This window comes from Oncorhynchus clarkii, chromosome 26, assembly GCF_045791955.1.
Source record: "Oncorhynchus clarkii lewisi isolate Uvic-CL-2024 chromosome 26, UVic_Ocla_1.0, whole genome shotgun sequence".
Classification (NCBI taxonomy): domain Eukaryota; kingdom Metazoa; phylum Chordata; class Actinopteri; order Salmoniformes; family Salmonidae; genus Oncorhynchus; species Oncorhynchus clarkii.
The window spans coordinates 7,945,137-7,958,769 of NC_092172.1; the positions used below are offsets into that span (position 1 = coordinate 7,945,137).

General features: G+C 42.1%; 2 protein-coding genes across 3 annotated transcripts; both read right to left on the reverse strand.

Annotated features, from left to right (window-relative positions):
* Positions 1–156: 156 nt before the first annotated feature.
* LOC139385168 (prothrombin-like) lies at positions 157–6,561 on the reverse strand. Its single transcript, XM_071130254.1, has 14 exons — positions 5,991–6,561; positions 5,661–5,821; positions 5,451–5,475; positions 5,060–5,131; positions 3,634–3,739; positions 3,407–3,540; positions 2,919–3,227; positions 2,695–2,805; positions 2,462–2,588; positions 1,369–1,536; positions 1,024–1,197; positions 736–914; positions 494–564; positions 157–392 (listed from the first exon to the last, which is right to left on the reverse strand). Exons 1-14 carry the CDS (start codon positions 6,064–6,066, stop codon positions 237–239), a joined length of 1,869 nt encoding a protein of 622 aa, XP_070986355.1. The 5' UTR covers positions 6,067–6,561; the 3' UTR covers positions 157–236.
* On the reverse strand, positions 6,534–11,115 carry LOC139385166 (zinc finger protein 408-like). 2 transcript variants are annotated; one of them, XM_071130253.1, is made up of 6 exons: positions 11,010–11,110; positions 9,910–10,130; positions 9,745–9,812; positions 9,338–9,606; positions 9,070–9,195; positions 7,026–8,973 (listed from the first exon to the last, which is right to left on the reverse strand). In XM_071130253.1, the coding sequence occupies exons 1-6, from the start codon at positions 11,044–11,046 to the stop codon at positions 7,256–7,258; spliced, it is 2,439 nt and encodes an 812-aa protein (XP_070986354.1). In that variant the 5' UTR covers positions 11,047–11,110; the 3' UTR covers positions 7,026–7,255. The 2 variants fall into 2 exon arrangements, with proteins under 2 accessions (XP_070986353.1, XP_070986354.1); XM_071130252.1 differs by having other exon boundaries at positions 6,534–9,195; positions 11,010–11,115.
* Between the last annotated feature and the right edge of the window lie 2,518 nt (positions 11,116–13,633).

Sequence of the window (13,633 nt, forward strand, 5' to 3'; positions counted from 1 at the left end):
CTTGCTTTTACTTCATTAGATCTGTATCAAAACAATGTATGAAAAACCTTGTGTAACAACATGCAGAATTCTATTGGCAGTCTCAGATCTGAATTTAGTTTTGATTAATTTCTGTAAAAAGTATTATTGCTGAGTCTACGAGTAATAACAAGCAGATCATGATCAGGAACGCATGTTTATTTCCAATATTACATCAGTTTCCTTTGCATGTAGAGAAAAATGAGAAGAAATAACAATCAATCATCGTCATCGCCGCCTGTTTTGTCAATAACTTTCTTCATCCACCGTCTCATACGGAAAAGATGGGTGTAGAATCCATATTTCCCATCCCTGTCACATCCTTCTCCCCAGGACACAATGCCGATCTGGTACCAACGGTTGTCATCTGGGCTCTGTGAATGAGGATATAAGTCATTCTCATGAGTATATCAAATAAAGTGGGGGATATGCAAGACATTTAATGAGTGAAGTTTGTGTTTCTCTAGTTGTATACCTTCATGACAAAGGGACCACCGCTGTCCCCTTCACAAGCGTCACCAGTTTTCTGTTCCTCTGGTTTGAATCCTGAAAAGTACATTGGCATTGTGAGGAAGCATCATACTAATGGTAACACCTGTGATTCACCAAATTGTTTATCAAGTCACCAATTAACTTTTGATTAACATATTGGATGGACTTGAGCTGCAGTATACAGCAATTACCACACTGAGATAAGAGCTGAGAACTGCTACTCACCAGCACAGAACATATTGTCAGTGATGCGGATAGAGGTAGAGTCTCTGCAGATATCCTGTTCAACGATGGGTAGATGGATCTGCTGGAGAACTGTGGGTAGAGACTTGGGGGAGGAACTCCATGTCTCATATAGGTTCCCCCAGCCTGTCACACGGCCTTTATATCCAGCAAACATCAGTCTTGAAGGAGAAATCAAAAAAAGATGCTACCATTGCTAGTAAGGGAAAAAGCTCAGAAATGTTAATAATTCATATTTAATCATTACTGCTAGCTACGTTAAACTCTTACGTCTTAGCAACCTGCTTGGTTGGTAGACAGACAGGATGAATCTCATCTGTGAAAGTAATGGGCCTCCTCATGTGCAGCAGAGCAATGTCCCGGTTCAGGTTCTCCTTCCAGTTGTACTTGGGGTGGACAATTATCTCATCAATAGCCACAATCTTCTCTGTGCCCTTCTCAAACCTGGGATTAGGTTAAAATACGGTATGAGCCAAGAATATTTTGCTATGGCTATATTATTGTTTTGTCTTAAGTCTTATGGCATGTCATAGTTCACTGTTGAACTGTGCAAAAGTCAATGCGTGTCGCTTGTTTAATAAAGATAAAATGGGAAAATAGGAGATGGCAGCTCACTTAGCTCTGTTATGTTTGCCAAGACGGACCAGGATGTCATTAATGGTGAAGTTTTTGTTCCATGGTGGGTAGAGGATGCAGTGGGCTGCAGTGAGGATCCACTCATCACTGATTAGACTGGCCCCACACAGCAGCTCCTGTGGGCTTTTCTTGTACAACATCACCTGCCTACCATCAAAGCATCCATGAATAACAGGTATCATCATTTTCTTCTGCCAAATTACATCTGTGCCTTTCTTTTTAGGCCGAGGCTGCGGATCTGACTTTTCCGGCCTTGTGCATTTCTCACGGTCAATCGTGAAATGATAATTATTCAGGTTTTACTGGTGAAACGTCCATGCAGCATCTGCATACCAACCATTTGATCTCAATCAGATTCATGGGGATAAGCATTTAGATCTTCTTGAGTTTTAGGCTACCGTTTCAAAGAAGCCTACAGTGTTATTTTGAATGAATGTACAGTGAGTGTATTTTAGAGCAGATGGTGTTAACGAACTGTAGTATAGCCAACCTGTGTCGTGTTTCAATCAAAGCACATATTTTGCCTAGTGGTGCGCTTTTGAGTTTTGGCCACATGAGGAAAAAAAAGACAATTTGATCGCAATCATCCTAAAATATCAAAAGAAATTAGGTGGTGTTTTTTTGTCTTAGAGTAACGTTACTGTGCTATTATATTTGGTTATGCTATGTAGAATAGGCTACTATCATTATGTGATCTTGAAGACATCGATTCAGCTTTGATCTAACTTTATTAAAACGGGCACCATTCGCCAGAGTAGCCCTGTTGTCTATGAGTAGAACAGAGACTGTGTGCAAAGTAGAGAACCTTGCATGTGCAAAAGCTTCGGGGGCCCTTGGATGTCTGGAAGAAAGGTGCAGAAAAGTCAAGATCTGTAGCCACTCCATTCTTTTAAATTGGGCAATGCATCGACAACCCCAAAACACATCCTCTAAATGACAGACACACAGATAACTTCCTTTCCCGCACCCACCGTGTATATGGTCAAACATGACGACCATGATCCTGAGTAGTAGTCCTACGTAAATGCAATAGAATACATGTGGTGTTTTGAATATCTATTAATTTCATTACCATGGTGCACTGGCCACTTCTGCGTCAATCCCTTTAACAATACGGCCTCCTTGGTAGGAGTCAATCAGTTCTTGCTCTCTACCATCCTTCTTACTTATCTTCTCAAACATGGGTCGCTCTCCGCACACTGAAAACAAAGTCATGAAATAGACTCTTTACTCCTCTGTTTGCCGTACCTTACACTTTATGTAAAAAAATAAAAAATAAATCCTAACCAAAATTATACTACTTACCCAGCTCTCCACTGCCAAAGCTCTGAGGGCTGAAGAAGGATTGTCTGGGCCCAGAGAGTGTTGTCCTTTCCCTTCCGCCAGCCGCCTCCTCATAGTTATCTATTGGGTCATCTGAAAGAGAACAACAGCATTTATGATACTTGTCAGATATCCTTTTTCCCCCCCAGTGTCCTAATATTTTAAGTGAATCATTTAAAACGGGAAAAAGTGTTGAAACAGCTCACCACACATCTCAAGGTCACAGTAGTCCACAGTGGTATTTCCATGCTGGTCCACATAGCACCAGGGTCCCTCCATATCTCCGTCAGGGTTTCTACAGTGGTTCGTCACAAGTTTGACCTCTGGGATGAAATTCTTTCCTTTGCTGAGTGCCAATGCCTTTGGGGAGGCCCAAGGCAGACACGTTTTGCCATTCATGGTAACTGAGAGATCACCTGTATAATCCAAGCCATTGTTGGCCAGGCAGTCCTTCTTAGTGTACTTGGCTTTCCTATCCTCTGTAGCAGCTACTTTTGGGGGTACCCAAGGCTCACCTGTAAGGGAACAATCACAATAGAGGACCACTAAGACATATGGCAACAAGCAACATGCTCTGCACTTTGTTGTTGAACAAGGAGGCATATAAACCACCGATTGTCAGTGTAAAAGTACACCTAGCTCAGCAACAACATGCAACCAAATGTTGGTTATTATGCAAGTAGTGAAATCATACCACATTTTGGGACGGTGCATTGCTCTCTCCTGACTGTGGGATCCCTGGTGAAGCACCAAGGTCCTTCAGGAGTTTTGTCTGGGTTCCTGCAATAGTTCTCATACAGGGTCTCATCCAGCGAAGAATTGAACTCCCTAAGAAGAGATGTTACCCCTCAGCAACAACACATCACGAATGGAACAACTTTGAAATTACGTTCCTCATGTTATGGGGTCAATAATACATACGTAATTCTGTGTGGGAAGTTACTGCGCCAGTACTGGCATGTTTTTCCTGAGGAAGTAGTGGAGATGGTACCGTTGTAGTTCACACCATTGCCCACTGAGCACTCTCCTGTAAGACGCAGGCCCACATAATATTTGAGAAACAGGATGTCCTGCTCAAAAAATGTATCTTTACATTATAAAATTTTCCTGGTAGATTCCTCACACTTTTTAGCTGATTTCAACACAAACATTAACATTCAGTCAATCAATCATTGACGCACAGTGGCTTGCAAAAGTATTCATCCCCCTTGGCCTTTCACCTATTTTGTTGAATTACAACCTGTAACATAAATATATTTGTATTTTTATTTCATGTAATGGACATACACTAAATAGTCCAAATTGGTGAAGTGAAATGAAAAAAAATAACAATAAAAATAGGCAAGGAGGGCATTTATCAGAGAGGCAACAAAGAGACCAAAGATAACCGTGAAGGAGCTGCAAAGCTCCACAGCGGAGATTGGAGTGTCTGTCCATAGGACCACTTTAAGCCGTACACTCCACAGAGCTGGGCTTTTACGGAAGAGTGGCCAGAAAAAATGACTTTTCTTAAAAAATAAAATAAGCAAACACGTTTGGTGTTCACCAAAAGGCATGTGGGAGACTCCCTAAACATATGGAAGAAGGCACTCGGGTCAGATATGACTAAAATTGAGCTTTTTGGCCATCAAGGAAAACGCTATGTCTGGTGGAAACCCAACACCTCTCATCACCCCGAGAACACCATGTGGGGATGTTTTTCATCGGCAGGGACTGGGAAACTGGTCAGAGTTTTAGGATGGCGCTAAATACATGGTAATTCTTGAGGGAAACCTGTTTCAGTCTTCCAGAGATTTGAGACTGGGACGGAGGTTCACCTTCCAGCAGGACAATGACCCTAAGCATTTTGCTAAAGCAACACTCGGGTGGTTTAAGGGGAAACATTTAAATGTCTTGGAATGGCCTAGTCAAAGCCCAGACCTCAATCCAATTGAGAATCTGTGGTATAACTTAAAGATTGCTGTGCACCAGCAGAACCCATCCAACTTGAAGGAGCTGCAGCAGTTTTGCCTTGAAGAATGGGCAAAAATTCCAGTGGCTAGATGTGCCCAAGCTTATAGACACTCCAAGAGACTTGCAGCTGTAATTGCTGCAAAAGGTGGGTCTTCAAAGTATTGACTTTGGGGGGGTGAATAGTTATGCACGCTCATGTTGTTTTTTTTGTCTTATTTCTTGTATCTTCAAAGTGGTAGGCAATGTTGTGTAAATCAAATGATACAAACCCCCCAAAAATCTATTTGAATTCCAGATTGTAAGGCAACAAAATAGGAAAAATGCAAAAGGGGGTGAATATTTTCGCAAGTCACTGTATTTGAAATGTGCAGTGTAATCAGGCCATAATTATTACCACTGGCATCAATACACCCTCTCAATTTTTTTATACTGTCCTTGGCTCTCAGCAGTGAAGTGCCTTTGCAAGCTGTGAAGAAGACAGAGCAAGAATTAGAAAACATGAGGAAATACTTGACTCTACTTGCTTATAATTGCCAAAGCCGATATTAATGTTTGTATTTTAAGCATAAAGAGCATATCATGTGTGGGAAGAGCAAAACGTGTGGGGTCACCGACACGGGGGCTAAAGCCTGTTCCTCAAACAAGTCGACTCACATCTCAGTTGCACTTTGTTCTGGTTCAATACCATCTATTTACATTGGGTGTTCTGACTGATGATTGCATATTCCATGGATAAGGTTTTGATAGAAAACACACGTAATAAAGAATAAAAAACAAATACTTACCCAAATAGGTGGTCCAAAAGGCCTTCTAAATTAAGAAAGATCAATTTAGACAGTTATTTGGGGAGAAATACTATAATCATACTTTATTACACAAATAAACATAGTGTTACCCAGGTAAACAGAAAGCTCATGATTTAGTTACCAGTATACCAAGGTGAATATTAATGTGCTTTGCATGATACTTCAATCGAACAAGCCAGACATTCTCACCGTCTTGTCAGGCTTTTCAAAGACTTCACGGGCTTCTTCATGGTCACAGATCTCCTCGATGCACTCCCGTTCCAAGTTCCCAGGTTTCAACTCCTCAAGGAAGGAATTTGCCCGTTTAGCACGGATAAAAACCTGTGAGGCCTCCTTGCTGTTAAGAAATACTATAAACAAATATTTGATAACTCAACCTATTGTCTAGTGAAATTATAACTGACAAATAGCCTAATTCACATCAAGGAGTAACAATTTAAGGTGTATACATTTTCAGAATATCGATATTTTGAAGCTTGCTTTTAAGCTTTCAGGGCTGGTAAATAACTGGTATCTTACCATTTTCACAAAGGGTGATCTGAAGAGTAGAAGAAAATAGTAGAGTGAAAATGAGAGTTGCGGGTATTCGACCCATTGTTGCGGATGGTTAAGACAGAACTCCTTGCAAAACCTAGGACATCATCAAACCTTCTCACCCCCTCAAAATCCAGTACTCGTTGAAACCCCCCACTTTCTGTTACATTGAACCACCTGGTTAATATTGAACCACTGTACTAAGACTGACTAGGGGCTGCGCCTCCCACCTGGGTCATGTCAACAACAGAAAATTGCACTCAGTATTTCCATTAAAGTTTGAACTATTACCTATAGCCATGGATACGCTTTCCACACTATGTCAAGAATAGCTTTCTCCATGGTTTATTTTCTGTCAGGGCCTACTCATGGATTACTTTATAAAAAAAATGTTTGCTATTAAGTCATTACAAGAGGAATATCAAATGATAAAGACAAAGGCCATGTCAAAAACACACACAATAAATCAACCTTTTAAATACTGCCATTTGCTAATTTAGAATATGATAGTGTGTGCTGCATAGACAAGCATAGCAAACACACAGTAAAGTTGCTCCAAACCAGAATATTTGCTGATTCAGTCTCGGACTGTCCCAACCATCTAAATATTTGCACCCAAATATTGAATGACGCATTGGATAAAGAGTGAATGGTCAAAGTCGTGTTCAAAAACACATACAACTGTTGTAAAGCCACCACAGAGGTTCTTCTCCATTTTAATTGGAGTCTTCAACAATAATGATCGTCTTGTTGATGGACCATATTTACAACAGTGTATTAAAATACAGTAAAGCTATTTAATAAGCCTTCATAAACATTATCTTAGACATCAAATATATTTTAGTCAGATAAAAAAGAACTATTCATGAGGATTTCTCTTTGTAACCATTAAGATATTTCTTAAAATACAGGGGCAGGTAGTTTTAGTACAGTGCTTGAAAATAACATTTGCTGTAGATAGTGGCTAGGCAAGATCCACCACAGATGTGAGTCAATATTTGCTGATATCTTTAACTCGTTGACAATTATGGCTCCCTTCTCCAGTAATCTAAATGGAGTATCCTGATGGTGATAACATATTTTATATTCATGACAAATGTATTTTCCTACTAAGTACTGCTTATTGTCTTCTTTTAGGTAAAGTACATCTAGCAGGCAAAACAACATTTTTTCTTCACATTCTTGGTTTTATTTGAAGATTTTAAAAAATAAAAACAGCATCAGAAACCAAAACGGTGAGACTTGCAGTTTTAAACTCCTGTTTCTATCTCTATTGTCTCTGCCACAGAGCTCAGTCCATCCTCATCCTGTAGAATCACCAGGTTGCTGTGTGTTTTGTGCTCCCTTACCACAATGCACTTATCATTCGAATCTGAGACAACTATCTCAATGACATTCTCATTTAGCTGGATCTGGCCCAAATCCTGTTCCAACCCTTCCTCTATTACCACAGAAGATATGGCATTATCATGATACGAGTCATAGGTGCTGACAACAACCTCCCCTGAGTTAGGCATGGCTAAGTCTTCGATGGCCTGAACATACACTACTGTCTGACTCTCCATGTTCTCTTCAGTGACATCAACCCATGGCTTGACCTCTGTCTTGCGAGGGGTCTTTCTAGGTCTGCCTCTAGCAGGGGCAGAGTGGCTAGACTCCAGAGCTGCCAGAGCGTCAGCTAGCTCCCCAGATGTCCGATCGTCTCTCTTTTTATGGGAGAGCTGGTGGCGAACCAAGCTCTGCATTAGCGTGTAGCCAGCACCACATGCCTGACATTTGTAGGGCTTCTCCTCTAGGTGGGACTTCATGTGCCGGCGTAGCTTGGTGGCCATGGTGTAGGCCTTCCCACACACCTCACACTTGTGAGGTCTCTCCCCTGTGTGTAAACGTTCGTGGGCCCGCAAGGTGTGGGGGTCCCGCAAGGCTTTGCCACATATAGGGCAGAGGTAGACTTCCCCTGTGTGTGATATGAGGTGTCTGCGGAGTTCAGGCACCTGTGAGAAGTACTGATTACAATGGTTACACTTGTAAGGCTTTTCCCCTGTGTGGATGCGTAGATGCCCCAAAAGGTTCCCCCGCTGTCGGAATGTCTTACTGCAATGGGGACATGCATAAGGCCGTTCTCCTGTGTGCAAGCGCATGTGATTCCTCAGGGAGCCCGAATTGGCCAGTTCTTTATCGCAGACAGGGCACTTGAGCTTAGGAGCATGGTAATTTTCTTCCTTGGCGCGGTGGGCCTCTCTATGAATACGTAATGAAGGCCGGCGGGCAAAAGCCTTCCCACAGATATCGCAGACAAAAGGCCTCTCTCCTGTATGAAGAACTTCATGCTCCTTCAGATCCCGTTTCAGGCCATAGCTCTTGTCACACTGCTGGCACTTGAATGGCCTCTCTCCCTTATGCATCAGAAGGTGGGCCCTGAAGTTCTCTTGAGAGCTGTAATTCTTACCACACTCTGTGCATAAGTAAGGCTTTAGGTCCGAGTGAGTGAATTTGTGTTTCTTCAGGTGACAGAGCTGAAAGAAACTCTTGTCACACTCGTCACATGTATACCTCCTTTCCCTGATGTTAAAGAGGTCTGGAGCTGTCATAAGCTCCTCCGGGTCTTTCTTCCTCCCTTTGTCACTATCCTTTGGGATTTCACCTGCGCTTATATTTTCTCTATCTTTTATGTCTGTTTCTTGGCAAGCTTGTCCATTTTCATCACCAACTCTGGACGTAACCTCCAATGTCACTTGACGATCCAGATACCTATTTTTGCACCCTTGAAGACGCTTGTGGATGCAGCTGACTAATGAATGCACCTTCCTGGGTTTAGCAGCCAGTCTGCAACTGGCCCTGACCACCTGTGGCCCCTGTTCCTCCTGGGGATTTCTTACCACATTACCTGGTTCTTCACTGCTCTTTGGAGGCTCGTCTGCAGGACTCACAAGTTTGTCCTCATTAGAGCATGGCACATTGGTTAGTTCTGGAATGAAACGTTCTGTTTTTATTATTTTTCCTGAGTCAACTTCTCCATTCTGTTCCATTGTTTTATCACCCCTGGAATGAGAGTCTCTCACACCTCTCTTTTTCATTTTGTAGATAAGAGGTTTGGTCCTTTTGATTCCAGCCTGGCTTTTCTCCTCCGCCACCATCGACCCCAGTGGAGAAGTTGACATGTCTGAATCTTCAGTGTGCTCCTCAGGTTCTGTAAGACATACAAACATCTTCCACGTAACATTTCGGAAACAACTATCCAAATATAAAATGTCATCATTTCATAACATCATCCTTATTAGAAAAAATATTTATTAGTTAGTGTGTATTAAGAATGTGGGTGTCAGGCTTACCTGTAAGCTTGAGCTCTTGCTCCATGAAGTTTACACCTGGGGATCTTTCCTCCCTGGACTTGCGAGGTGTAACTTGTTTGCGAGGTTTGCCTGGTGTTATTAGTGGCCCTCCTTGGCTTCCATCGTGTTCTGGAGGATCAGCTAGGAAACTCCAAAGCAGAAGTTCTGTCCCTGGGTTGATGTCTTTGTAGGCCCTTAGACAGAGACTTCCATCCACCTCATGAACAGTAACATTCTGTTCATCCTTTCTCCTTGCATTGCAGGCAAATCTGCATAAAACAAAGAGGGTTTCTCTCTCCCAATGACCAAATTAAACGTGACAGTAATGTTAATGTGTTTGATACTACTGAGCGCTACAACAACAACAAAAAACATTGTGTTATTCTTCTTTACCTAGAGACACCTACCTAATCCAATAGCACCTGTCCCAAAGATGCCCCTTGATTATCGTATGATATGCTTCTTCCATCAAGCTCTGACGACAACAAATGTGTTACATTCAATACACTTGCAATATTATAGAAACTTGAGCAAGTGTGTGCCTCCGCCATCACAACCACTCTGATACACACCTCTGTAAAGTCTTCACTTTTGTCAAAGGTGTTGCTTTGGTTTTCCACACCCAGAAGCATCCCTTTCTGCAGTGCATGTCCTACACACCAGAGCCCCAACTGGCCATCATTTGCTAGAGAGGGGCCCACTGTCAGTCCACGAGGAACAGCATTCAGCACACTGTGTAGGAAGTCCTGGTTTAGGGATGGGCCCCTCATACCCAGAGAGTCCATCCTACTCTCTGTAGCCACAAAATGTAGAGACTCTTAAAAATGCAAATGTTTTGAACGTCGTTTACAATGACTAGCTTACAATGGCACACAAAAAAATGCACGTTTTGGATGTCATTTACAATGACTAGCTACATTGGAAGTATCTCCTTGATTTGTGTTTCAAGCTGTCATTGATACAGTACTTGTATAATGTGACAGTACTGTATACGAAACAGCAGCCACATATACAATGTATATACCATAGGAATATAGCTAGCTGAGCTTTATGGCCATCGTTGATCAATAATTGTGTGTGACATGCATACGTGATTGCGTGGACCTGGCGGGTGGCAAGCTTTGTCGTGACAACTTATGTGTACATGCGCCGACAAGGCAACACATCTCAGTGCTAATGTAAGCCCCTGTCAAAACCATTAGCCAACGTTAACAGAATTTTCTCACTAACAAAAGTTGGCCTGCTTAACTGGAAACAGTACACGTCGACAAGGGACCGTGAGTAAGTGTGTCAATGAATTGTGAAACAGGCAGCCAATTATTGTGAAGAAGCACAAGCCAACTATTAACTGGCGAGCTAGCAAGCTATGCTTTCAGTAGCTAACGTTAGCTCGAGCAGGCTTGAGTATATATCAGAACTCTAGAAACAGTGGTTATTTAGCTTGATAGGTAATTAATAACGAACGTTAAAGCTTTTTTTATTTGTTCTCGGTGGCACTGATGATGCTAACTAACAAACTCAAGCACCTGTTTTTGCTACCTTGCATGCTACATTGTTGTTGTCTGGCTAACCAGTCGACGACAGTGTGAACATGATACTACGATTAGGATATCAAACATATTTCAACAAGACGTTCGATTCGCGGCAATAACACGAAAATATTTCAACTAACTCAGGATTTCCACAGGGTCTTGGCCAATTTGTATCATTCGTTTTTTCCATTTGAAAACTCCGGGAAAATCATCGTTCTCCAGCCGAGGACAGAATCCGGAAGTCCTCAAGTTCCTTTCTATCGAAACATTCCGACAGGAAATATGTCATTTGACCCACATCGTAAATGCTATATTTATTCTAATTAGAATGGTTAAAAAGCCAGATATGGTCATGGATCTTTAGCTATCGTACCTTGCTGCTTTAGTTTTTTTCCCAACTTCAACATATATTTGTCAGCGGCAATAGGAACTCATGTACGTTATCTCGTAGAGCAAGTGCCGTGGTCCCATTATCCCAACTGTTACACCGAGATGATTGAACGACTGCTAAAATAACAGCGGAGCCGGCGCGAGATATGGCTCGCAAAACGTAACCCAAACCAGGGATGATAAATACATTGGACTTCCGAATTGTCCCATTATCCCAACTGTTACACAGAGAAGATCAAATAGCAGTTGTTCAATCGTCTCAGTGTAACAGTTGGGATAATGGAACAATTCAGAGTACAACACATTCCTCATCCCTGGATTGAGGTACGTTTTGGCTCTGATGTCTTAATCTACACAGAAAGCTGACCCTAGTGCAGCTGTAAGCAAGCGGGTTGGATCTGCTGGATAGCCTAGTAGTATCTATGTGTTCTATCTTCTACTAATCAATGATCTGCTGTTTTGATCAGTGGAGGCTGCTGAGGGAAGGACGGCTCGTAACATGTGCCTGAAATAGAGTATAATGGCTGAAATGGAGTGAAAGGAATCAAACACATGAAAACCATTCCATTCCAGCCATTATTATGAGTCGTCCTCCCCTTAACAGCCTCCACTGGTTTTCATATAGCCTAGTCTGTTTTGATATCTGTTGCCTTGATAGCCCATCTTTGCAGGTTAGTTGAATAAATGGATGCTAATCAGGTGCAGTAAGAAAAATCTAATAAAACATTTGACGCTCATCCAGAGATTGCATAGTCACTTTACTTCTACCTGCATACATATTACCTCAACTAACCTGTGCCCCCACACATTGACCCTGTACTGGTACCCTCTGTATATAGCCTCACTACTGTTATTTTACTGCTGCTCTTTAAGAAAAATAAGTGTTAAGTAAAAACAAAGATTTATTCATTTATTAAAGCTGCATGTTGGTTAAGGGCTTGTATAACTAAGCATTTCACTGTCTACACCTGTTGTATTCGGCGCATGTGACAAATACAATTAGATTTGATTGAATTTTGATATGCTATAATCTTCTAGTGAAATAAAAGACATTGAGTCCTTTGAGACAGAAGGAGCCAACCAGAGATTGAAAGTCGACCACTTGCTTTTCACCATTGAAAGACACCAAAAATGTTACTTCTGGTGTGATTATTAGATATTTCCGTCCAGTGCCTTTACACACAGACTCGCACTAAGAGCCTTAGACTATGACTAAGAGCAGCTGAACTGTGTTTTACTGTTTCATTTGTTCTGATACTTTGATACATTTCCCAATGCCACTAGGCCTATCAATGGACAGTTTGCGACAAGTGCAAAGACAATTTTATTGATGAATGCCCCACACATGGCCCTCCAGTATTTGTGCCTCACACCCCTGTGCCAGTGGGTTGTCCCAAACCGTGCCGCCCTTACTATCCCTAGTGGCATTGAGGTCATTCAGGAAGGCAGTGAGGTGGATGTGTACTGCGTAGACAAAGACATTCCCAGGTGGGGCACTCTTCGGTCCTTACCAGGGTGAAGTGATGTCACAGGACAAGTCCTCTGGTTCCCCTGGATGGTAAGTTGAATCCACAAACCTCCTTACTATGTTTTGCAATTCACTTTTCACTAGTACAGTGGGGCAAAAAAGTATTTAGTCAGCCACCAATTGTGCAAGTTCTCCCACTTAAAAAGATGAAAAAAATCCAGAAAATCACATTGTAGGATTTTTAATGAATTTATTTGCAAATTATGGTGGAAAATAAGTATTTGGTCACCTACAAACAAGCAAGATTTCTGGCTCTCACAGACCTACTGTGTAACTTCTTCTTTAAGAGGCTCCTCTGTCCTCCACTCGTTACCTGTATTAATGGCACCTGTTTGAACTTGTTATCAGTATAAAAGACACCTGTCCACAACCTCAAACAGTCACACCAAAGACCAAAGAGCTGTCAAAGGACACCAGAAACAAAACTGTAGACCTGCACCAGGCTGGGAAGACTGAATCTGCAATAGGTAAGCAGCTTGGTTTGAAGAAATCAACTGTGGGAGCATTTATTAGGAAATGGAAGACATACAAGACCACTGATAATCTCCCTCGATCTGGGACTCCACGCAAGATCTCACCCTGGGGGGTCAAAATTATCACAAGAACGGTGAGCAAAAATCCCAGAACCACACGGGGGGACCTAGTGAATGACCTGCAGAGAGTTGGGACCAAAGTAACAAAGCCTACCATCAGTAACACACTACGCCGCCAGGGACTCAAATCCTGCAGTGCCAGACGTGTCCCCCTGCTTAAGTCAGTACATGTCCAGGCCCGTTTGAAGTTTGCTAGAGAGCATTTGGATGATCCAGAAGAAGATTGGGAGAATGTCATATGGTCAGATGAAAC